We start from the raw sequence: 26,662 nt of genomic DNA, 5'->3' as shown, positions 1-26,662 counted from the left end.
ATGAGCAGTGACCCCCACCATCAGGACCTAATCATCTCTTAAAGGCTTCATATCTGAGGCTGGCGAAAGACTCTATGGGTAAAATTTTTGCTGAGAGATCATGGAGACATGAGTTTGATATCTAGAACCCATGTAAAAGCAAGGCCCAGTGGAGTGTGTCTGTAACTCTAGCACTGGTGGACTGAGGCAGATGGATTCTTGGGGCTCCTTTGCTTAGCCCAAAGAGCAAACTTTAGGCTCAAACACATCCTAAATCAGACACATAAGGTAAAGAAATGGTGTTTATGACATCAATCTCCAGCTTCCACATTCATCTACACAGGCAAACACACACACACACACACACACACACACACACACACACACACACACAGAGTTGCATTTGAGAGCTGAGTTTCTAACATGACATTTGGGAGACATACTTAGACCATAACACCTCATTTTTTTCTTCCCTTCTGTTTCATTTTTCCAGCTTAGTGGTTGAAGTTTAGTTTGATCTCTCTCATATTTAGCTTCTTTTCCCATTGAGCCTCTCAAACATCATCCTAGACGCCCGAAGCACTGTAAACATTACATTTAACTGGGGCTGCAAGAACCATGCAAGCCTCACCTATTACAAGGATTTTCTGTGCTCCGTGCTACTGTTGGGGCTCGAATTACAAAATTCAGCCTGAAAGACTAACAACTTTTCAAGCTGACAAATCCAAGCTAAATTTAGACAAGCGTGAAAGGACCTTCTGGATAAGAGTCCCCACGCAGATCCTTGGGTCATAGACCCATATCACAGTCTTGATGGTGATAGACATACAGGACTCACAGTTCCCTCTCCTGACACAACTGTGCACCACAAGAGAAGGGAGGCAAAGGGAAGCCATTCAAACACAGAAAGCAGGCAGGGCAAAGTTTACCTCGTAGAGAGTTCTCATTGCTACTATGGGCAAGAGCATTCATGCCACAGGCCAAACATAACTTGAGGGGAAATGGGAGGTTCGTGGTCATCTCCTTAACCAAACAGAGTTCCCAACACAATAGGAAAGAGCCCTCAGAGAGCCTCCTAGGAGACGCCATAGCACATCACTGGAGGCAGGAACAGGGGTCAAACAGAAAACTGGAGATGGGAAACTACCTTCTACTACAACAAATCAGTAACCAAAGAGAAACTAATCCAAAATGGAACTCAGCAACTTATCACCTCAAGTTACTCTTGTAGAGCTTTCTGTCCAGGTATCCTGCTCTTACATGACTTGATTCCTGACCATTAATAAGTATTTCATTGCATTCATGGAAGTATACTTTCTGTTACTGCTTTTTGGTATGCTAATTGCTAGATTGGTCATTCCAGTAAAGGCTGAATTCCTGGAACAGAGAAATGGCCCCTTTTAAAAGTGCACAAGGAACTTGACATCTCTGTTGATGGAGGAAATTCTTCTTCCAGGTGTCTAAAATTGTGGAAGACATCTATGAGCAGCTCTGTGGGAATCCTTCCCCCATGATAAAGAGTGTCATGCTGCACGTTATCAGTGTGTTAACACGTGCTTCCCCGAAGAAGGTCATCTTTCAGCTCATGGAGTTCCCAGTCCCTGCAGACAAGTAAGGCCTCCCCCAGGCTGTCCCGCTGCACATACTGGTCCACAAACGGCCCACAAGCTCCTCAGTCACGTGGCCCAGGCTTTATCCTCTATTCTAGTCAGGCCCAATTTCTTTTTCTGAAAAGAAATTTATTTTTGCATCATCTAGGTTGTCTGTACATGTTTTAAATAGGATCATAAGTTACATGTTACTTTGTGCAATGCTTAGCACACAGTAGGACCTCAAGACTGTATTAATGCCACTATTGGGAGAAGGGGTTAAATTGTGATTGTTACAAATCTTACCCAAACTTTTTTTTCAAAAAGAGAATGTATTTTTTTTTGTCCATTGTCAACTTTTTTTTTCTTGAGAAAACCCTCAAACATACAAGGTTTTCTTATTTATTTATGAATTTTGTTTTAATGTACAAGTGCTCTGTCTGAGTGTACACCTGCATGCCAGAAGAGGGCAACAGATCCCTTTATAGATGCTGGTGAGCCACCATGTTGCTGCAAATTGAATTCAGGCCCTCTGGAAGAGCAGCCACTGTTCTTAAGTACTGAGCCATCTCACCAGCCCGGGTTTTTCTTATTTATAAAGGGCAGACATAAGCTCTTCCCTTTATAATAAGGGCCAGAGAAACCGCTCATTGGTAGGTAAGTACTGCTCTTACAGAGAGCCAGAGTTAACTTCCCAGTACTCATATGTTGGGTGACTTACAACCAACTCTGAATCCAGGGAATTCAAGGCCCTCTTCTGCCTTTCCTAGGCACCCACTTGCATGCATGCACACAAAAATAAAATTAATCTTTTTTTAAAATTACTGAAACCAATTGAGAATTTTCTGCCCATTGATGCTTATCTGAAACTCATGCCCATTAATGGTCATCTGAAATTCATGACCTAGGACCACAAGAAATATTAAACAACAAAACCTTGTTACTCTGAGTCTATGAGTCACTTCAACTCTAATAGGTGCATTAGGAGAGATTAGAAAAATCATATGGTTCTATTTCTACAGTTCATACGCTGGGGGAGGAGATGAAGGTTTCACCTCCCTTCTGCTGGCTGTAACAAACTTAGAATTGCAAATGGTAAACATGATTCTAGACACCTTGTGTTTGCAGAACTCTGCTACTGCTGTGGCAAGCAGCAAGTATGGAGGCAAGTGTTGCGTCTGAAGTGCTGAAGACAATCTTGTTAATACTAAAAGGAAAGCCTGGGGAAATAGAGGAAACACTGGGAGAAAAAAGACGTTTCTCCCTCGATGCCACCAACATGATGCCTGTGGCGGTAAGTGATGCCATGAGCGTTTCTATTCTATGTTGTCTTCCTGATCATGACACTCCTCCTATCAGCACAGATTAAGCCCCTCCTCCTTGACCCAGCCCCTTCTGATCATGGATGCATGCATCCAATACATATTCATTGATCAGAGCATGCATTCTGTTAAGATATGGAGACAAAGAACAAATATGTACATTTGATATCAAAGGAAATATATAGCTGTACATGTTGGGGAAAGAAGGTGACAGTGATAATTTAAGGTAAGTTGGACATGGCACTCCTCCATATTGAAAGGACTTAAAATCAGAATCCTGAGCTGATGCAGGACAATACTTATATGCATCTTGGAAAGGCAGAGAGCAGAGCAAAATCTTGTCCTACTGGAAGTGTGGCTTGTATAGCAAGAAGTCCAAGAATCAGAAGGAGCTACCCAATGGCAAAATTGTATGTGACTATAAAGAGATAGCCACTAGCTAAGTCTTCACTAGTCACATATGGAGCTGATATCACCTATGTCCATCATGTTTCTCCCATGGACCAACATCATCAAGCCTGAGAGACAACTGAGAGAAATGTTGTGAAAAGGGATGCTGTTTTTTATTAATATGAGGTGTGTATGGATGTGTGTATGGATGATAGTGGGGATTATGGGGGTCACTATACAGGGGTCAAGAGATTCAGGGATGACTTGCTGCATCTCTTGTTGACTGTATCACTTCCCTTGCTTTTTAACAAGCCTAAGAAAGACTTTTCTTACTAGTAAGACTATTTATTCCCCATGGCCACATAGGAAGTGAACCTTGGGCTATATGCCCTCATTGAGAACTGGGTTTCTTTCCACAAATCTGACAGCTGGAAGGGAACCATTCCCAGTGCCTTGGAATCCTGTTACCAAGAAAGCTTGGCTCAGTTCCTGCTTCACAACAAATTTAGTGAGTGTGGTTGAATGAATATACATGCAGGCTGAAGGAGACTGGGAAGGCTTGCAGCCATTCTAGCCCTCTATATGACTGACAATCATTGGAGGGAGACAGTTGCCTATTTTAACTCCACTTTCCTTTCCTTCTAGGCATCTCAAGCCCTGTGCACATTTCTACCTGTGACTTCTTATGGGAAAGTGGTGGTCAAGTTATTCCCTGAGTTCCTGATGGCCCTCTTGCTTCAACTCTCCTACTGTAGTCATCATTTAAAAAATACGGCACAGGACAGACCTCTGTAAGAGAATGCGAGTTCTGATTCAGTGGGCGATAGGCATGCAGACACTCCCTTGGGTTTATATGGGACTAGCTATAAGCCAGTGGGAGATTCTGTTCTGATTTATTTCAGTCTTCTCTCCTTGAAGGGTAGAGTGTCTTCAGAAGAGTAATCCTCCTGAGGCTATGAGTGTTCACTAGCCTCTCCCCTTCATATGTGAACCACATAGAAAGAGTGAATCACACAGAACACTGTTTATTCCCATTGCCCCTGTGGTCAGATCAGTGAGAAGCAGCAGCAGCTACATACAGTTAAGCTCTGCCATTCAGAGAATCCCTGATAGGAACCTCTCAGAGTTAGCGCAACTGCAAACAACAAGCGGAACAGTGTGTGCAAATAGTCACTGTAAACTGGAAGCTATCTCACAATTTGATATGGATATGAGGTGGGGTGGGGGCCGTATGACATCAGTCCTCTATTTCATGTCAAGGTTCACAATTTCCTTTTGGACAAGAGAGTTAGTTTTCCTGCCTTGAGAGGAAAGTCTCAGTATAATTGTCAGCAATTCACCATGTCTGATATGAACATCTACATTAAACAGAGCACAATCAGTCTCATTTAAAATATGTAATCCTGCCTCTAGAGGTGTCACGGGTGAGACTGATGTGTCTTCTGTGTGTCAGTAGGTGTTACAGAAGAGAGAGGCTGTGTCTATGCTCAGTGTGTTCTGACCTGTGAATATCTGATAGCTTAGTTGCCTAACATTCCCTGAAAATAGGAGGCCCAAGACAACTAACAACATGTCCTTCATGGTGTGGGCCCAGTTCTCAGGTCAGGGAGCTAGTTGGAGGCTAGAAGAACTTTGTCTAAGACTGCAAGTACCAGGTGTGAGTGAGCCCAAGAGTGAGCCCTTGCCACCAGGGTAGGCCCAGGTGAGGAATGAGCCTGAAATGTCATAGGCCCCAGACAGCTAGCCTAAGACAGTCTGTCACTGCACAGACCTGTTGGGTTTGGGAGCTTGTAAAGACATGGGGAAGGAGGGAGGTAAAGATGAGGGGTTAGGTGCATGATGTGAGGATTATAAAGGGAAAACACCAACACAAAGATCGAAACTACACCCTAGAAAAAGCAAGAAAGTAATCCTTTAACAAAACTAAAAGAAGACAACCACAAGAACAGATTCCCAACTTTAACAACAAAAATGACAGGAAGCAACAATTACTTTGATTTCTCTTAACATCAATGGACTCAATTCCCCCAAAAAAGACATAGACTAACAGACTGGCTACACAAACAGGCCCCAATATTTTGTTGCTTTTAGGAAACCCACCTTAGGGAAAAAGACAGACACTACCTCAGAGTGAAAGGCTGGAAAACAATTTTCCAAGCAAATGGTCTGAAGAAACAAGCTGGAGTAGCCATTCTAATATCGAATAAAATTGACTTCCAACCCAAAGTTATCAAAAAAGACAAGGAGGGGCACTTCATACTCATCAAAGGTAAAATCTACCAAGATGCTCTCTCAATTCTAAATATCTATGCTCCAAATGCACCACAGATACAAAAATATTGAAATTGTCCCATGCATCCTATCACATCACCACAGACTAAGGCTGGTCTTCAATAACAACATAAATAATAGAAAGCTAACATTCACGTGGAAACTGAACAACACTCTACTCAATGATACCTTGGTCAAGGAAGGAATAAAGAAAGAAATTAAAGACTTTTTTAGAGTTTAATGAAAATGAAGCCACAACATACCAAACTTATGGGACACAATGAAGGCAGTCCTAAGAGGAAAACTCACAGCCCTGAGTGCCTCCAAAAAGAAACTAGAGAGAGCATACACTAACAGTCTGACAGCACACCTAGAAGCTCTAGAAGGAAAGGAAGTAAATTCACCCAAGAGGAGTAGATGGGAGGAAATAATCAAACTTAGGGCAGAAATCAACCAAGTGGAAACAAAAAGAACTATACAAAGAATCAACCAAACCAGGAGCTGGTTCTTTGAGAAAATCAACAAGATAGATAAACCCTTAGCTAGACTGACTAGAGGGCACAGGGACAGTATCCTAATTAACAAAATCAGAAATGAAAAAGGAGACATCACAACAGATCCTGAGGAAATCCAAAACATCATTAGCTCCTACTACAACAGGCTATACTCAACGAAACTGGAAAACCTGGATGAAATGGAAAACTTCCTAGATAGATACCAGGTACCAAAGTTTAATCAGGATCAGATTAACGATCTTAACAGTCCCATTTCCCCTCAAGAAATAGAAGTAGTCATCAATAGTCTCCCAATGAAAAAAAGCTCAGGACCAAATGGGTTTAGTACTCAGCTATTAAAAACAATGAATTTATGAAATCCTTAGGCAAATGGATGGAACTAGAAAATATCACCCTGAGTGAGGTAACCCAATAAAAAAAGATCATACATGGCACGCATTCATGGTATGATAGGTGGATATTAGCCCAGAAGCTCAGAATATCCAAGATACAATTCACAGACCATATGAAGCTCAAGAAGAAGGAAAACCAAAGATTGGATATATAGATCCTTCTTAGAAGGGGGAACAAAATAACCATGGAAGGAGTTCCAGTGACAAAGTGTGGAACAGAGACTAAAGGAATGGCCATCCAGAGATTGCCTCACCTGGGGATCCATCCCATACACAGTCACCAAATCCAGACACTGTTATGGATGCCAACAAGTGCTTACTGACAGAAGCCTCTTATAGCTGTCTCCAGAGAGGCACCACCACTGCCTGACAAATACACAGGTGGATCCTTGCAGCCTACCATTGGACTGAGCACAGAGTCCCCAGTGAAGGAGCTAGAGAAAGAATCCAAGGAGCTGAAGGGGTTAGCAGTCCCATAGGAGGAACAATATGAACTAGTCAGTACCCCCAGAGCTCCCAGAGACTAAATCACCAACCAAAGAGTACGCATAGTGGGAGTCATGGTTCCAGCTGCATATGTAGCAGAGGATGGCCTAATTCATCAATGGGAAGAGAGGCCCTTGGTCATGTGAAGGCTCTATACCCCAATAAAGAGGAATACCAGGGCCAGGAAGCTGGTGACGGTTCATTGGTGATCAGGAAGAGGGGGCAGGGGACAGGGGCTTTTCATAGGGGAAATCAGGAATGGTGACAACATTTGAAATGTAAATAAAGTAAATATCTAATTTTAAAGCATTGAAAAAATATTTGTTGTCCTTTAAAAATACACATACCAAACCACTCCCAAGAAGATAGAAACCTATTCTATTTAGAATGTCCCTCAAAGGAAACGGATAGTTCTGCCAAGTTATATTTCTGGGTAAGGTAATACGCTATTAATATGTTTCGACCTACATTTTATGTTGCTAACATTTTATTTTAACTTGTGCAGTCCATGCACTGTTCATCATGAAAGAGGAAAATCATTTAACAATTACCTTTCTCTAAATTATTCCTCTCTCTAAAACTGTATGCTTCTCCAGACAGTAGGTTGTGTGTAGTTAGTCACTGACCGGTAATATCTGCTCTCTTCTGGGCCTCAGCTATGTAAGAGATGCCCTAAAGGCTCTGCTAAATTGTTCGGGACTAGAGGAAGTGGAAAAAGCTCTGGAGAAAAAGAATTTTTGGGACCAGTTTTCTCAAGTCATGGATCACCAGTATGGGATCCACCTCATTGCAAAGTAAGAACAGGGGACTCTGGGTAGAGCTCTTGTTCTCTGTCTTGTCATCTCCATCTGCCTTTGGGGCTCTTGTGTGGGAACACATTTTCTACAATGTGTAGAAATTGCTTTCCTAAAAGTCTACAATGCAACTTGATTTCTGATTTTTGTTTTGATATTTTGAAGATTTGTCTTGAGATATCCTCCCTTTCATTTCCTCTTATTCAGTGATACAGAGACACGCGACATCATCCCACTCAACAACACACCCAAACCCACCCACAAATAGAATAGTGCTCTTTTCACATACAAAGAACTGAAAGGGATGTGATGTTTTCCTCTAGGATGTTAGTTGCTCCCTGCTCTGAAGATATTAAAAAGTGCCAGATGCCCTCTAGCTTTAGAGAGGTCTAGCAAAAGTATGTACTCAATAAGCTAAACATGTTTCGGAAAATATAATGGAAGAGATTTAAAAAAAAAATCCTGCATGAGAAATGCTTTGAGATTGTTTAGTTTGTTTTTATTCATTTTTTCTGGTTATAGAGGTCAGATTTTCTAAACAACAACAAAATCCAGAATACAGGGCCTTGGTGACATGAAAGACAATTTATAATTGTGAAAAATTCAGAGAATACTTTTTATGTGATCCATGGGCTTTGGATACTTAAAAATGAGTGTCATGTTGGCATATGAACTTTGGGAACATATCCTTTTAAATGAAAACTATACTTATTTAGATATTTTTAAATTGGCAAAACCCAGAAGATAAAAGAAGCCATGTCATTTGAGTTAGATCATCTCCAAACACATAGCATTAATTAATGGATATAACCAGTAAATCTTATAATTTTATTTTGCTTTTCATCAATTTTGACAATATGGATGTCTGGGGCGGGGGTTGGGGGGAAGGATGCTAAGAGAATTCCCACAGCTACATGAGAACCTAGGACATGACAGTGTGTGGAAGTAAATTTCTATCCTTATAGATTCTGGAAAACTTGGCCTTTGTGACTTCAAAAGCAGTCATTTTCATAGGTGAGGAACACAAGAAAAATAAGAGTCCACTAAAACATGATCCAATACAAGTGCAGATGTTTTTCAGGTTTTCCAGTTTTCCCGTAAGACTAAAATATGTAGCCCATCACCTTTCTGGCAGTCTATAGCCTATACCTTGAATTGCTGTTTAGATATATGTTTCTTCTCTCTTTGATCAACTACTGATGGAAGTCTATGCAAAAATGGGGCTACTCTTAACATGGGGAAAAAAGAGAGAAAAGAAAGAGGGTGATGATAAGGAAAGAAATATGGTAGAGACCCAGGCTTGCATAATTCCTCAAAGTCAACGTAGACACTGCACTGATGCTGCAGCTTATCTTACACGAGGGAATATTTTAGAACAACTTTCCTTCTAGTATGGGCAGTCAATAGTAGGCAGATAATGACTCACTCCTTACTTGGTAATGTGGAATATTTTTCTGCTTGTCTAAGTTGGTGTCTTGTACCTCTTTACAGAACTCTCAGTGAATGTAACTTTCCACAGTTTCCAGAGACCCTACATTATGTCTACAAGATCGCAGTAGAAGGTCCTAGAAGGTCAGAAGACAGTATCGTCACCATAATATTCTTTGCTGAAGTGAGTTTTAATAGTAGATTGTAACCAATTGAGTTTTCCTTCTCATTCCTAGAATAAACTTGAAACTCCAGCATCCTAAGTACTTTTCTTATAAAATTTAAGAAAGTAAAAGATATACAAAGTCAAAGGGGAAGGAGTCCTGACTCTACTTGTTAATTTATTAACTGTGTTGTTTGTTTTAAGCTTCTCAACAACTTCTTCAAGGAATCATTACCGGAAGAATTTTTGGTCCTCTTCAGAAACTGGATTAATGATTCCAATCCTTCAGTTGGCAAAATGAGTCTTCAGAAGATTGCCAGCATGGCACCAGTTTTCAGTGAAGTATGTGTGTGTGAAGTGTGACATTGTGTGCCATTCGATGCTTTGATGCTGCTCAGCATCTGCTAGTAAAACCTTGGTGTTTTTCCAGTTTCTGTACAGCTAAAACCATCGAAGTCTGAAACTCAGTAGAATAGAGAGACTATGAATCAACTTAGTAATTTTATCACCTTATTCATAATTTTCCACAAAACCATGCCATGCTCAGAATTTATTCATCTTCATTGCTCAGACTGGTTACTTCTCTTACAGTTTAAATCATTAACATAATCCTGTCCATCCCATCTTCATATCTCTGCACTCCTTGACTTCTTTCTTGGGCTACCCCTGGACCACTTCTTTCCACTTATAACCCTTTCCCCATAACTCACCGGTGTTTGCATTTTTTGCCCTTTCTGATAATCACCTCAAGCTAGACTTCATTGAAGATTCTAATCTCTAGCAGCCTCTTTCTTCTGAAAGCCACCCCCATACAGGAGTACTTATGCAACAGTTTATAATATTGATGCTCAAAGTATGATCCTCAAGCCACCAGCATCAAAGTCACCAGGAAATTTGTTATGAATGAAAATTATTATGCCCACTTAAAACCTGTAGAACCAGAAATTCTGAATTGGGGTCCACTGGTTTATCTTGTTATGTCCTTAAGTAACAATGAGAATCACTAAGTCATTCCACATGAGCTCATGTGAGTATTTCCAGGTCAAGTAAATTTAATCAGGTCCCAATATCTTAAAATTCCAAATTTCAAAGTATTTTGCACATTCTGGAAACAGTTTATGCACCACTCTGACCTGCCTCTCATGTTCTGTTTCTAATTAAACAGTTCATACTCATGTTTTGAGACCATGCTACCAGATTTGTTAGTAAATATTTAGTCTCAACTCTCTAAAACACAAGATAAAAATTTTCTGGTATAAATATTTTTACCATGGCTAATTTCAATATATCAAATGCATGTTATTAAAAACAGAATTGGGCAGAATTACATAATGTAACTTTATTTAATATTTGAACTATTCTTACACAGTACATAAATAGCCTTAACAATACAGAAATCAAAATGTGTATCAGCAAAAGATCTTAGAATTTATCACTTTTAATACTACTTTTGATCCTGCTTAATTATAAATTTATGTAACTAACTTTTAACAATGACTTTTTGGAACATTTAGTGTACAAAACCTTTAAGAGGTTTAAAGAAGACTTGTAAGTTGACATGCTAAATTCAGAAATGTACATACCAATTATCAGCCCAAGTCTCTTAGTCTCAATGTTCTACCATTTTCTTTCTTTTACACACAGATAGAGAGTGTCTGCAACCTCTTACTCCCAGTCCTAGACGCTTTTCTTTCAAAAGAGCACACTGTCATCATCCGGGCCATGCTTACCCTTCGAAATATTTTGAGTAAACTGGACAAGAAAATCTACTCCACAGTGTGTATCAGAATTGCTTCCAGCTACTCTCCTCTAATGGATCATGTGAGTGACAGATGAGATTAAATGCGTAAAGCCATTAGTTTTTGTAAGCCCCAGATGACAGGATGATCTTGTATCATAGAATAAGCCAGCATAAAACATATCTCTGCCCCTGGATAAATTTCAGCTTAGTAGATACATTGATTAATGCTGGATCTGGGCTGGGTGGGTGTAAATCCTTCTACCTATGATATCATGGTGACAGAGATTTCTTCAGAGTCTTGGCAAATCAGTTTCCCTTTCTGTAAAACAGACACAGGAGTATGTTTATTATAATGTTAACAGCATATATGCTCACCACTCCAAGTCTTAGAGAATATTACATAGGAGAGTATCTTAGTTAGGGTTTTACTATTCTGAACAGACACAATAACCAAGGCAACTCCTATAAGGACAACATTTAATTGGGGGCTGGATAACAGGTTCGGAGGTTCAGGACCATGGCAGAGTCCAGGCAGGCATGGTGCAGGAGGAGCTGAGAGTTCTTCCTCTTCGTCTGAAGGCCACTAGGAAAAGACAGATTACTACATGGCTAGGAGGAGAGTCATAAAGCCCACTCCCACGGTGACACACCTACTCCAACAAGGCTTTCAGGTGTGCTGTTAAGTTGCTATGAATTTTCCTCTTAGCACTGCTTTCATTTTGTCACAAAAGTTTGAATATGCTGTGTCTTCATTTTCATTGAATTTTGGAAAGTCTTTAATTTCTTTACTTCTTCCTTGTGACCACTTTATCACTGAGTAGAGAGTTGTTCTGTTCCCATGGGTATGTGGGCTTTCTATTGTTTTTGTTATTGAAGTATAACCTTAGTCCATGGTGATCTGATAGAATACATGGAATTATAGAATTATATTAATCTTCTTGTATCTGTTGAAGCTTGTTTTGTGACCAATTATATGATCAATTTTGGAGAAGGTACCATGAAGTGCTGAGAAGAAGGTATATTCTTTTTTAGGGTGAAAGGTTTTATAGATATCTGTTAAGTGAATTTGGTTCATAACTTCTATTAGCTTCACTGTGTCTCCATTTAGTTTCTGTTTCAATGATCTGTCCACTGATGAGAGTGGAATGTTGAAGCCTCCTACTATTATTGTGTGAGAGGTTCAATGTTTGTTTTGAGCTTCAGTAAAGATCCTTTTATGAATATGGGTGCCCTTGCATTTGAGGTATAGATGTTCAGAATTGAGACTTTGTCTTGTTGAATTTTTCCTTTGATGACTATAAAGTGTCCTTGCCTGTCTCCTTTGATAATATTTGGTTTTAAGTCTATCTTATTGGATATTAGAATGGCAACTCCAGCTTGTTTCTTGGGATCATTTGCTTGGAAAACTTTTTTCCAGACTTTTACCCTGAGGTAGTGTCTGTCTTTGTTACTAAGGTGTGTTTCTTGTATGTAGCAAAATGCTGGATCCTGCTTGAGTCTCCAGTCTGGTAGCGTATGTCTTTTTATTGGGGAATTGAATCTGTTGCTGTTGAGAGATATTAAAGACAGGTGATTGTTACTTCCTGTTATGTTTGTTGTTGGAGGTGGTGTTATGTGTGTGTGATTCACTTCTTTGGGGTTTGTTGTGAGATGATTATTTTCTTGTTTTTTCTTTAGTGTATAAACCCTCCTTGTACTGGTGTTTTCCTTCTAGAATCCTTTATAGGGTTGGATTAGTAGAAAGATATTGTTTAAATTTTATTTTTTTCTGGAACAGTTTGGTTTCTCCATCTATGATGACTGAGAATTTAGCGGGGTGTAATAGCCTGGGCTGGCAATTGTGTTCTCTTTAGGTAAGCATGACATCTGTCCAGGATTTTTTGGCTTTTATAGTCTCTGTTGGTATAATTCTGTAAGTCTGCCTTTATACATTACTTGACCCCTTTCCCTTACAGATTTTAATATTCTTTCTTTGTTCTGTGCATTTAGTGTTTTGATTATTATATAATGGGAGGATTTTCTCTTCTGTTCCAATCTATTTTATGTTCTGTAGGCTTCTTGTACATTTGTGACCATCTATTTAGATTGGGAAAGTTTTCTTCTATGATTTTTTGAAGACATTTTCTGGCCCTTTGAGTTAGGAATCTTTGCTCTCTTCTATTCCTATCATTCTAGGCATCTTCGCTCTCTTCAATTCCTATTATTCTTAGATTTGCCCTTTTCATTGTGTCTTGGATTTCCTGGATGTTTTGGGTTAGGAGCTTTTTATTCTTTGTATTTTCTTTGACCACTGGGTCAATATCTTCTATGGTATCTTCTATGCCTGAGATTCTCTCTTCTATCTCTTGTATTCTGTTGCTAATGCTTGCATCTGTAGATTCTGATCTCTTTCCTAGGTTTTCCTCCATTTGTGACTTCTTTAGTGTTTCTACTTCCATTTTTAGGTCTTGGACCACTTTGTTCAATTTCTTTAACTGTTTGATTGTGTTTTTCTGTATTTCTTTAAAGGTTTATTTGTTTCCTATTTAAGGGCTTCTACATGTTTTGCTCTGTTTTCCTGTATTTCTTTCAGTGAGTTATTTATATTCTCCTTAAAGGTCTCTATTATTTTTATGAGATGGCATTTTAGTTCAGCACCATGCTTTTCAGGTATGTTGGGGTATCCGGGGCTTGCTGTGGTGGGAGAACTGGGTTATGATGGTGCCAAGGCATATTGGCTTCTGTTGCTTATGTTCTCACACTTGCCTTTTGCCATCTTCTTATCTCTGGTGTTAACTTACATGGGTGTCTCTGTAGCCTGCCTCTTATGTCCCTGGGTGCAGCAGATCTCCTGGGAGACCTACAGACTGTAGGGTGTTGAGAGGGGCATACAGACAGATCTGCCCTGGAGGAGGTACAGACCAGAAGGGAGACGGGGTTTGTGTGGAGGAGAGGGGTCTCCCATCTTCTGGTCTCCTTTAGAGTCCCAGCTGCTGTGGTTATTTGGATAGGTGTCTTACCTGTTGCCCTGGCTGCTATAGTTCTCCTGGGAGTCCTGCAGACTGTGGCATGTTGAGAGGGGCAGATACACCGATCTGCCCCAGTGGATATGCAGATCAGAAGAGCATGCCTATATATTTGATAGAGAGCTAGTATCTAGAATATATAATAAAGAGCTCAAAAATATTAAGAAAATAATCACAATCTTTTTAAATTGAGGTATGGGACTAAATAGAGTTCTCGAAAAATGAAATACAAATAGTTGAGAAACATTTTTTTAAAAAAATATTCAACCTAGCCATTCAGAAAATGCAAACAAAAACAGGTAAGACTTTAAACAAAACCTTACCAGAAAGTTGTGTGTCTTGAGACTTCTCATTTTATTCATGTCCATATAGAAAATTGAAGCATAGAGAGTTTAATATTCACAAAAGGTCATATGGCTGATAAAGTAGTTAGCATATTTTAAAAATATATTCAAGATGAAATCATAAATGCTTCCTTAAATGAGTTGATGTAATTTTTAAATTAATTTAAAATTAGCTTTGCTCTCTGAGTTGCAGTGGTACAACCCTATCCTATTTCCCAACTTGGCACAAATGCTCCTTGGAAACCAAATTGTGTGTCAGGGTGCAGAACTCCCATTGAGACACAGGACTGTAGCACTGAACACAGCATGCCCACATGATGCTGAGTGCTCTTATAGAACAACACCCACTTTACACATATTATCCTAGTTTATACTTTAAGTGTTGTTAACTACTATTTTCCTAAATTTAAGAAACTTACTTTGGTATTTTTTTTGTCCTATTGGCTTTCTATTTCTGAATAGAATACTCAATCTCAATCATATCTTTTTTAGTTAAAGTATTTTCATACAACATATATTTTGTTCATATTTTACTTTCTCCCAACTTCTTCTAGATCTTCCCCATTCCCCTACTTGCGCAGCTTATTCTATCTACCATATACCTATCCAGCTATCTAGGTGTCTATTTCTTTCTCTCTCTCTCTCTCTCTCTCTCTCTCTCTCTCTCTCTCTCTCTCTCTCTCTCTTTCTCTCTCTCTCTCTCCTTTCCCATCAAAATCAAAGCAAAGTAACAGAAAACCAATAGGAGAAAAAATAACAAAACAAAACAAAATGAAACAAAAAGACCAGAAAATATAGAGTTTATTTTATAATTCCTTTTAAAGTTCAGCTTCAATATTTTATTTAGGTAACACTTTATGGTATATTAAACAAATAAAACTTTGTATGTTAACAATGCACATTGTGGTGATATTAAATCAAGATAGATAATACATTTGCCACATAACATATGTTTAAATGGTGAACACTTTTATATGACCTCAGCAATTTTCATAGAAAAATAAATTAAGTATAGTCACTATGCTATACATGAAATTTACAAGCCTTTTACTCTGTATCACCACAAGCAATGCCCAGCCTCTATTTCTATGAGTTCAAAAGATGAAGCATACAAGTGAGATCAAGAAGCATTCTTTGTATACATGGCTAAGTCTACTCAGTGTAATGTTCTCCTGGCTTAGCTATATTGTTGCAGTGATAATCTTTATATTTTTATTATATCTTAAATTATGCCTGTGTTCATTCATTTATTAATAGGCACTTATATCTTGGCTATAGTGAATAATGGTTAGTCAAATCTTGCCATTAAATTAAAAGAAGCACTAACAAGCCAAATCTTGACATACACACACACACACACACACACACACACACACACACACATATGGTGTGTGTATATGTATATATGTGAGCGTGTATCATATAAACACATGGTATATATTATTTATATATACCATGAATATATACCAGCATTAGAGAAAATAGCACTGATATGCTCAGCTGAGGCCTTGACCTTTTCTTGCGTACTTGTTGCAGGTTAATAGTGGCATTCAGTGCATGGCCATTAGGCATTTTGGTGAGTTACTTATGGATATGAATCACTACAATTGGATGCTGAAGCACATAGTCCTAGGAAGCCTCGTGCCCCTGATCCTGTTTTTGGAGTCTAAAGAAACAAGAATTGTGAATGTAAAAATCTTGATATTATTTTTCTTAATTAAAAATACCACAGTGCTTTATGTAACAGCAACTCAAGCCTCACTGACATTTTCTGTCTCTCAGGCTTGTAGATATACATTGACTATCTGTGTTACACAACTGAAGTGGTCAACAGCATCTCTGCTCAAAGAGGAAACTTACAATTTTGAGTCAGTAGTTCTCGATATCTGCAACAACCTTGTAAGTGGCCCATCAGGGGTGTTAGCACAATGTTAAAGTTACACAAATGATGGGAGATGCAGTCATGAAAAGGAGGATCTTGTAGAAAGAATTTGAATAAAAGATAATAATACTTGTAATTACAGTACAAGCTTTATATTAGTGTTTCTCAACCTTCCTAATGCTTCAACTCTTTAATACAGTTTGTTCCTCATGTTGTAGTGGCACCCACCCATAAAATTATTTTCATTGCTACTTCATAACTGTAATTTTGCTACTGTTATGAATCATAATGTAAGTATCTGTGTTTTGTGATAGTCTTTTGGGGGTTTCAAGCCACAGGGTAGAAACTGCTATTTTAAACGAAAGAAAAAATTTTCATACCTTCAACATTGATCATTCATTCTATTTTCTTCCTATTTTGAGCTGTGAATGTATATAAACTAGAATAGAACCCTTCACATCACCAAAAGGAAAACTGGAATTATTTTGTCATGACTTCATGAGCTGGTCCTTTGAAACACAGTATGAACAAGGGTAAAAATGTGGGGATGAGAGCAGGATGCTAACACAGGTTAGAAACACAAATATGGATTAGAAACACAACAATGGTTTCAGAATAATATCACAAATAGACTAATCTTAATTAGCAACCAGAACAGTACAAATCATACAAAAAAACTTCAAGTTATAAATTGGTCTTACTTTCATACTAGCAATTAAGTAATTAAGGTTCCCTGCCTTGACACTTCTCTAGAGGAAGCAAATATGTTTTATCAAATTAAGAATTTATTTTCCTTTTTTTATTCTCAGCTTTCTTCTTATGAAAGTTACATTACAGACTTAATATCTGATACCTTAGGGTTCCTGGGGAGCTCTCGATACTTTCTGAAGAAAGGAGCCATTATATTAGTAGGTAAATAAATTTAATTATGTCTTAATTTGTCTTTGAATGTACAAAAGAGTGTTCGAGTCAGAAATATTCATTAAAACATTTACAAATTTTTATTATTGAAATATCTGTCATGATAAATAGGATGAATAGAGGTTAATATGTATGATTAACTTAGAGTTCTGTTTTACAACTCAACATAAGTATATATGCATTACTAATAATTACATAAAATGTGTTCATCAAGATGACTAATAAACATTTATAATGTAAAATTGCTTCTCTCTACTGCCTAAAATCACTATCTAAAGAAGAAGTGCAACTTAAAACTTTATATAAACATCATGTTCAACACAATCTGAATACTTTTAAGTGCAAACTAGAACAAATAAGGAACAGCTATCAGATCCAGTGAAGTTTAATATATATACATTTTATAAGTTTAATATATATATACTTATATATATTATATACTTATAATATATATATATATATTGCATATATATATATATGTGTATATATATATATATGCAAGCCCAAGAAAACATGAAAAGAGGAGAAGTCAACTGAAACTTGCGACCTTGGACAAATCTGACCAACTATAGTTGTGGTTTTGCTCTCATTGTGAAGACAAAATTAATAATCCTGTAGTTCAGGATTCTCAATTTTGGTGATAGGAGAGCTATGATTAGCATTAGGGATTCTGATCTGTGCTGCTCCCAGAGGAGAAAGGGAGAAGAGTGGGGAGGAAGAGAATTAGGGAGGGAGAGAGAAGAAAGAAAAAGGAGGAAGAGAAAGAGAGACAGAGACAGACACCAGAACAGACAGATAGAGCCAGATTCTATACATTTGTTCTAATCCAATGCAATTTCCTGAATAACCTGGTGCCTTCCGTCTCTGTGTGTTACAACTGGGGAGCCCCCACTAAATAACTTCTTCATAAAAGAGCAGCATTAATTTTTCTGTAAAGGTAATTCAAGGTGGGAAAAAGTTTTTTTTAAAAAAAGGTATTTTTACCAAATGTATGGGACTTGCAGTAAATAATTTTGCAAATCTAAAACCTTAAAATAAAGATTGGGTGTATCTACAAATATACAGGTTACATCTGATGAAAGAAGACAACTCCCATGGAAGTAAGACTTTGTAGCACAGGGGACAAGCGTGAGGAAAGACACACAAGCATCACAGAAAAGGAAAATAACTATAACCAGCAAATGAGGGAGTCTACAGTCAGTAGTGATAATCCATTCATCAACAAGAATGAAATTCATACGGAGAGGTTAGGCAATCATCAAAAACAAAGGCCATATAGGAGATATCAGTGTCCAGACTACCATGATATCTTAGAATGTACATTCTGTGTGTGTATTATAGATATAGATATATGTGTGTGTAATTTAAATCATAAAAATCTTATACAACAGCTGCTGTTCTATATATTAAAAGACAAATGTGTAACCCAAAACGAACTATACACGAAGAAATTATTGCATTTATAATGGGCAAAAAAGGAAAGAAGGAAAGAAAATGATGGAGGAAGAAATGGAAGAGAAGGAGAGAGCAAAGAAAGGAGGCAAAATTAGAAGGAGGAGCTGGAAAAGAGAAAAAGGAAGGGGAAGAAAAGAAGGGATAGTGGGCTGATAGAGGGAATAAGAACAAACTTTGAAATACATGCACAGCACATGTGAAGACTATACATGAACATTGCCAAAGAAAGTGAAAATTGAACAATGAGTAGAGTATAAATTCTGTTTTGAAAACAAAGGGATAAAATTGAAAGTCACAATTTTTTAAACTTTATACATATATCAACAGTTTATTTTCTAAGTTTATACATTGACTCCATAGTTAATATAAAGAAGATATGTGCAGGAACAGTGAAGATTCTAACCCAAAGCATTCCAAGAGACAAGCAGCAATGTGAGATGTCAGCTTAGCTACAATAATTAAAATTTGCATGCAATGAACAGACAAAAAATTGAACAAAACAATATTCAAAAATATCCTCCAAATTATAAATATTTTAAAGGATGAGCCACAAACTTTAACTAATGAAAATATGGAATATGGGGAATATTCTTTAAATGTATGGTAAATCATATGAAATATATTATTTGCTCTGGCATTAAGCAAATTCCAGATGGTCAAATATGCAGAGTCAACACTAACGCTGAAACCATAATTTAGAAATACTTGACTAACATAGAAAATGTACTTGATAATCACAGAGTAAATAAGCTTTCCATGTGAAATTCACAATCCAAGCCATAAGAACGGACCGCCAACTCTGTAAAGACAAAACATTTTACAATGACAAAACTCTATAAAAGAGGGTGAAGATTCTCAGTTCAAAGAGCCGGAAAACATTTTCAATAAAATCATAAAAGAAATCTTCCCTAACTTAAAGAAAGAGATGGCCATAAATATATCAGAAGACTACAGATCACCAAATAGATTGGAGCAGAAAAGAAAATCCTCCCACCATATAATAATCAAAACACTAAATGCACAGAAAAATGAAAGAATTATTAAAAGATGTAAGGGGAAAAGGCCAGGTAACATATAAAGGCAGACTTACCAGAATTACACCATACTACTCAAGAAAGATGCTAAAAATCAGAAGATCCTGGATAGATGTCATGCAGACCCCAAAAGACCACAGATGCCAGTCCATGTTACTATATCCAGCAAAACTATCAATCACCATAGATGAAGAAATCAAGGTATTCCATGACAAAAGCAAATTTAAACAATATCTTCATACTAATTCAGCCACATAGAGGACACTAGGAGGAAAACTCCAATACAAGGAGCGTAACTACACCCAAGAAAACACAAGAAATTAATCATCTCACAACAAACCCAAAAGAATAGAATTATGTACACACACACACACACACCACCTCCAGCAATAAAAATAACAGGAACTAACAATCTTTAATATCCCTCAACATCAATGGACTCAATTCCACAATAAAAATACACAGGCTAAAAGACTGTATACACAAGCAAAATCCATTTTATAATCATTTTGTGTATAATCATTTTGCTGCAAATAAGAAACACTTCTCAGTGATGAAGGCAGACACTACCTCAGAGGTAAAGGCTAGAAAAAAAGTTTTCCAAGCAAATGGTCCCAAGACACAAGATAGAGCTTCGAGTCTAACATCCAAAAAAAAAAAAAAAAAAAAAAAAAGACGTTGCTTTTTCTTTCTTTTTTTATTACATATTTTCTTTATTTACATTTCAAATGTTATCCCCTTTCCTGGTTTCCCCTCTGCAAATCTCCTCCCCTATCCTCTCCCCCATACCCCTGCTTACCAACCCACCTACTCCTTGTTCTTGGTCCTGGCATTCCCCTACACTGGGGCATAGGAGCCTCACAGGACCAAAGATCTCTCCTCCCATTGATGACCATCCTCTACTACACATACAGCTGGAGCCATGAGTCCCACTATGAGTATTCTTTGGTTGGTGATTTAGTCACTCGGAGCTCTGGGGTTCCTGCTTAGTTCATATTCGTTGTTCCTCCTATGGGGCTCCAAAGCTCCTTGGGTCCTTTCTGTAGCTCCTTCATTGGGACCCTGTGCTCAGTCCAATGGTAGGCTGTGAGCATCCACCTCTGTATTTGTCAGGCACTGGTGGAGCCTATTCCAGAGACAGCTATAGCAGGCTTCTGTCAGTAAGCACTTGTTGCTGTCCACAAAAAGTATCTAGATTTGGTGACTGTATATGGGATGGATCCTCAGGTGGGGCAGTCTCTGGACTGAAGTTGATGGGCATCCAGGAAGCACCTGTCATAGGAAATTGGAAATGAATTTTCATCATAGTGATGCTATGAATTACCTTCCCTAAGAGCGATGATTTGATAACACCCATTGAAATGCAGAGTAAGTGTTTTCATTATTGTTGCTGTTACTTGTAGTTCTGGAGATGACACACTTGCTCTGTGAGCTACATGTCCAACTCTGGTTTATTTTTAATTTGATTTAGCTCCACACTTTGTCTCTGTAACTCCTTCCATAGGTATTTTGAAGGATCAAAGTATCCACTTTGGTCTTCCTTCTTCTTGAGTTTAATGTGGTTTGTGAATTGTATCTTGGGTATTCCGAACATTTAGGCTAATATCCACATATCAGTGAGTACATACCATGTGTGTTCTTTTGCGATTGGGTTACTACACTCAGGATGATATACGCCAGATCCATCCATTTGCCTAAGAATTTCATAAGGAGCTAAAACCATCCAGTAGAAAAAAAAAACAGCATTTTTAACAAATGGTGATGGCTCAATTGGAGGTTAGCATATAGAAGAATGCAAATCTATCCATTCTTATCTCCTTGTACAAACCTCAAGTCCAAGTGGTTCAAAGACCTCCACATAAAAACAGATACACTGAAAATTATAGGGGAGAAAGTGGGGAAGAGTGTCGAACACATGGGCACAGGGGGAAAATTCCTGAACCAATGGCTTGTGCTGTAAGATCAAGAATACACAAATGGGACCTCATAAAATTACAAAGCTTCTGTAAGGCAAAGGACACTGTCAATAAGACAAAAAGGCAACCAACAGATTGGGAAAAGACCTTTATCAATCCTGCATCCAATAGAGGGCTAATATCCAATATATACAAAAAACTCTATAAGTTAACTCCAGAGAACCAAATAACCCTGTTGAAAAATGGAGTACAGAGCTAAACAAAGAATTCTCAACTGAGGAATACCAAATGGCTGAGAAACACCTAAAAAAATGTTCAACATTCTTAGTCATCAGGGAAATGCAAATTAAAACAACCCTGAGATTCTACCTCATACCACTCAGAATGGCTAAGATCAAAAACTCAGGTGACAGCAGATGCTGGTAGGATTGCAAGCTGGTACAACCACTCTGGAAATCAGTTTGGTGGCTCTTCAGAAAATTGGACAAAGTACTACCTGAGGACTCAGCAATACCACTCCTGGGCATATAGCCAGAAGATGCTCCAACATGTAATAAGGACACATACTCCACTATGTTCATAGCAGCCTTATTTATAATAGTCGGGAGCTGGAAAGAACCCAGATGTCCCTTCACAGAGGAATGGATAAGGAAAATGTGGTACATTTACACAATGGAGTACTAATCAGCTATTAAAATAGACTTCTCAACCAAAAGTAATCAGAAGAAATGGGGAAAGATACTTCATACTCATCAAAGGAAAAATTCACCAAGATGAAGTCTCAATTCTAAAATCTAAATTAAAAGCCATAGAAAACAATCTGGTAGCAAAAAATAATAATAACATGTAAACATCATTAAAAATTGACAATTAAATGTGATCTTTTTACAACTTCATTTTTTAAAAAGGAATGTAGGACTGTGTTTTATTTTCACTTCCCTGGAGGGTCCCTGCCACACCTGTGTGCTCTTACTACTTTCTATCCTCCGAGGACACTATAAATGAAACCCACTTATCTAAAGCATATGGGCTAACATCCACATCTAGGAGAAAACATGCAATGTTTATCTTTCTGAGTCTGAGTTACCTCACTCAAGATGGTTGCCACTGTCTCTATCCACTTACCTGAAATTTTCACAAGTTTATTTTTCTTAGCAGCCAAATAAAATCCCTGTGTATACATGTGCCACAGTTGTTGTCTGTTCATAAGTTGATGGGCATCCAGGAAGCACCTGTCATAGGAAATTGGAAATGAATTTTCATCATAGTGATGCTATGAATTACCTTCCCTAAGAGGGACGATTTGATAACACCCATTGAAATGCAGAGTAAGTGTTTTCATTATTGTTGCTGTTACTTGTAGTTCTGGAGATGCCACACTTGCTCTGGGAGCTACATGCCCGACTCTGGTTTATTTTTAATTTGATTTAGCTCTGTACCCCATTTTTAAAGGGTTATTTGATTTTCTGGAGTCCGGCTTCTTGAGTTCTTTGTATATATTGGATATTAGTCCCCTATCAGATTTAGGATTGGTAAAGATCCTTTCCCAATCTGTTGGTTGCCTTTTTGTCTTATTGACAGTGTCCTTTGCCTTAAAGAAGCTTTGCAATTTTATGAGGTCTCATTTGTCGATTCTCAATCTTACAGCATGAACCATTGGTGTTCTCTTCAGGAATTTTCCCCCTCTGCCCATATCTTCGAGGTTTTCCCCCACTTTCTCCTCTATGAGTTTCAGTGTCTCTGGTTTTAAGTGGAGTTCCTTGATCCACTTAGACTTGAACTTTGTACAAGGAGATAAGAATGGATCAATGCGCATTCTTCTACATTATAACTGCCAGTTGAGCCAGCACCATTTGTTGAAAATGCTGTCTTTTTCCCACTGAATGGTTTCAGCTCCTTTGTCAAAGATCAAGTGACCATAGGTGTGTGGGTTTATTTCTGTGTCTTCAATTCTATTCCATTGATCTATCTATCTGTCGCTGTACCAGTACCATCCAGTTTTTATCACAATTGCTCTGTAGCACAGCTTGAGGTCAGGCATAGTGATTCCACCAGAGGTTCTTTTATTGTTGAGAATATTTTTTGCTATCCTAGTTTTTTTTTTGTTATTCCAGATGAATTTGCAGATTGCCCTTCCTAACTCTGTGAAGAATTGAGTTGTAATTTTGATAGGGATTGCATTAAATCTGTAGATTGCTTTCAGCAAGATAGCCATTTTTAATAATTTGATAGTTTTATGCATGTGCATAATGAGATTTATCCCCTCATTCTCTGTTACCCTGTCCTATCTATCTCTCCTTGAAAGACATTTCCCAACATGCTTGCCTCCTACTTTAAGACCTTTGATGTTTAAATGGGGCTTCTTGCATGAGCATGGGTGGGACATGCTGGAACATGGACAGCTTGTTTGTTATATTAAGTGAAGAATGCAGTCCTTTGGGGAGGTTTCTGTGTGATTCTTAAAAACAAAAACAAACAAACAAACAGTAACAAAAACTCCAAGAAGCCAAGATGAGTCTTATGAACTCCATTGTTTCAAAAAACCATAAAATTGTTGTTGGCTTATGCTTTTGTGTCCCTCCTAGCTATGGATAGAAGTTTACTTCAAATTATTCATTACAACTGGCCATTGTTATTTGTCTACTTGCCTCTAAGGAAAAACATGTTTTTGCCATATGTGACTTGCCTTTGTGATTGTACACTTTACTCATGTGACTGGTTTTTTTCCTTTATTACTCTTTGAGTTTATTTTGATTTACTATGGAACAGAAGTAGAAGGCTATGGTGCCTTGAGTTTAAATCAAGACTGCACTTCATGAATTGTAATGCTGAAAATAATCCCCTATACTATGGATTCCTGGGCCACACAAAACAACTTTTTATTCTCCTTAATTTTTATTTATTATTCTCTTATATATTTGCCATGCCTCCTCTTCTTCCAGTATCCTCCATCACTTACCCTCTCCATCAGATCCACCCCTCCTCCTTTCCCTTAAGCTAAGGGCATGTCTCCCAGGGATATCAACCAAATATGGCATATTAAGTTATAATAAGACTAGGCACATGTCCTCATATCAAGGCTGGATGAGGTATCCCAGTAGGAATAAAAGGGTCCTAAAAGCAAACAAAAGAGTCAGAGACAACACCTCTCACTCCCACTATTAGCAGTCCTACAAGAATACCAAGCCACACAAATATAACATATATGCAAAGGACCTAGGTCAGACCCTTACAGACTCCCTGATTGTTGCTTCGGTCTCTGTGAGCCCTTATGTCCTCTGGTTAATTGGTTCTATGGGCCATTTTCTTTTGGTGTTCTTGAGCCCTCTGGCTCTGACAATCCTCCTTCATCCTCATCTATGGGATTGTCTGAGCTCCACCTAATGTTTGGCTGTGGCTCTCTGCATCTGCTCACATCAGTTGCTGAGTGAAGCCTCTCTGATGATTATGCTAGTCTCTGGCCTACCTCAGAATCATTTCATTGACTTTTTTCAGGTCATATCTGGTTCTATCTTCGGTCTCTGGGCTATCCAGACACTGGTTCCTGTCCTACCAGCCAGTGACAGCCATGGACTTCCTCTCATGGCATGAGCCTCAAGTTGGACTAGTCATTGGTTAACCACAAATTCTATACCATCTTTACTTTACCCCTGCACATCTTTCAGGCAGGACAAAGGTTTTGTGATTGGGTTGGTGTCCTTTCAGGCAGGACAAAGGTTTCATGATTGGGTTGGTGTCCCAGTCCCTCCATTGGAAGCCTTGCCTATTTCCAAAAGATGGCCAGTTCAGGTTCTGTATCCCCCCCCCCCCATTACTAGGAGTCTTCTCTGGGTAACCCTCATGGATTCCTAGGAGTTTACATTGCACTGGTTTCTAGCTTGCCCTGAAATGTACACATACACATCCCAGTGCCAGTAATCTGTCCCAGTACTCTCTCTTTTCCACCTTCAACCTGATTCCACCTGTTCTAATCCACATCATTCCCCAGACAACCAACAAAAGCTATTCTCTTTCATTCATCCCAGTGAGATCCATGCATACACAGTCCCACCCCCTGAGACTTCCTTGGCACTTAGCCTCTCTGGCTCTGTGGATTGTAGCATGATTACTTTACAGCTAATGTCCACTTATAAGTAAGTACATAACATGTTTGTCTTCCTGAGACTGGGTTACGTCACTCAGGATTATTTTTTCAAGTTCCATCCAAATATTATGGTGTTAGCTATTTTGACAGCAGAATAATACTCCATTGCATTTGATTCTTTTTAACTCTCAGAGTGTAACTTGTCTGTTGCTCTGAATAAAGTTGGCTATTACATGAGAGTTTGGTCCTTGGCTCCATACTCCCAGTTCCCACCACCAACTAGAGCAGTTGATTATAGATGATATGTAAACAAAACAAGCCAATAGACCTGCTGTTTTAAGAAATCTTTACTCCAGATAAATTTGCAGATTGCCCTTTCTAATTCATTGAAGAATTGAGCTGGAATTTTGATGGGGATTGCATTGAATCTGTAGATTGCTTTTGGCAAGATAGCTATTTTTACTATATTGATCCTGCCAATCCATGAGCATAGGAGATCTTTCCATCTTCTGAGATCTTCTTTAATTTCTTTCTTCAGAAAAGAAATTAAAGGTATTTTATGTTGTTTGTGACTATTGAGAAGGGTGTTGTTTCCCTAATTTCTTTCTCAGCCTGTTTATCCTTTGTGTAGAGAAAGGCCATTGACTTGTTTGAGTTAATTTTATATCCAGCTACTTCATTGAAGCTGTTTATCAGGTTTAGGAGTTCTCTGGTAGAATTTTTAGGGTCACTTATATATACTCTCATATGATCTGCAAAAAGTGATATTTTGACTTCTTTTCCAATTTGTATCCCCTTGATCTCCTTTTGTTGTTGAATTGCTCTAGCTAGGACTTCAAGTACAATGTTGAATAGGTAGGGAGAAAGTGGGCAGCCTTGTCTAGTCCCTGATTTTAGTGGGATTGCTTCCAGCTTCTCACCATTTACTTTGATGTTGGCTACTAGTTTGCT

At 38.2% G+C, this 26,662-nt stretch overlaps 2 protein-coding genes and 1 non-coding gene across 17 annotated transcripts in view; 2 read left to right on the top strand and 1 right to left on the bottom strand.

Moving 5' to 3' along the window:
* Window positions 1-26,662, top strand: part of Mroh9 (maestro heat like repeat family member 9) — a 51,883-nt gene that overhangs the window by 21,132 nt on the left and 4,089 nt on the right. The window contains exons 10-19 of the mRNA XM_021172577.3: window positions 1,436-1,590; window positions 2,697-2,862; window positions 3,926-4,071; window positions 7,601-7,738; window positions 9,230-9,350; window positions 9,534-9,671; window positions 10,974-11,150; window positions 15,956-16,108; window positions 16,202-16,318; window positions 17,111-17,213. Coding sequence (XP_021028236.1) covers window positions 1,436-1,590; window positions 2,697-2,862; window positions 3,926-4,071; window positions 7,601-7,738; window positions 9,230-9,350; window positions 9,534-9,671; window positions 10,974-11,150; window positions 15,956-16,108; window positions 16,202-16,318; window positions 17,111-17,213 — 1,414 coding nt within the window. The remainder of the gene's footprint in view (window positions 1-1,435; window positions 1,591-2,696; window positions 2,863-3,925; window positions 4,072-7,600; window positions 7,739-9,229; window positions 9,351-9,533; window positions 9,672-10,973; window positions 11,151-15,955; window positions 16,109-16,201; window positions 16,319-17,110; window positions 17,214-26,662) is intronic.
* LOC115032479 (small nucleolar RNA SNORA17) lies at window positions 4,683-4,816 on the top strand. Its single transcript, XR_003838151.1, has one exon. It is a non-coding gene; the product is annotated as a small nucleolar RNA SNORA17 (small nucleolar RNA).
* The window catches only part of LOC110301903 (uncharacterized), a 57,805-nt gene continuing 51,577 nt past the window's right edge, over window positions 20,435-26,662 (bottom strand). For all 15 annotated transcript variants that reach the window (XR_015048087.1, XR_015048088.1, XR_015048082.1 and 12 more), the window contains 2 exons: window positions 22,753-22,859; window positions 20,435-20,983 (listed from right to left, as the gene is read on the bottom strand). Coding sequence is in view for 1 of the 15 variants with exons in the window: in XM_085842535.1 (XP_085698661.1) it covers window positions 22,831-22,859 (29 nt within the window). In the remaining 14 variants the exon portion in view is untranslated. The remainder of the gene's footprint in view (window positions 20,984-22,752; window positions 22,860-26,662) is intronic.

This window comes from Mus caroli, unplaced genomic scaffold (assembly GCF_978045245.1).
Source record: "Mus caroli unplaced genomic scaffold, Mus_caroli_1 scaffold_1, whole genome shotgun sequence".
In the NCBI taxonomy this organism is placed as follows: Eukaryota; Metazoa; Chordata; class Mammalia; order Rodentia; family Muridae; genus Mus; species Mus caroli.
The sequence above is the reverse complement of the archived record's forward strand: the minus strand, read 5'-3'. Positions and strand labels throughout refer to the sequence as shown.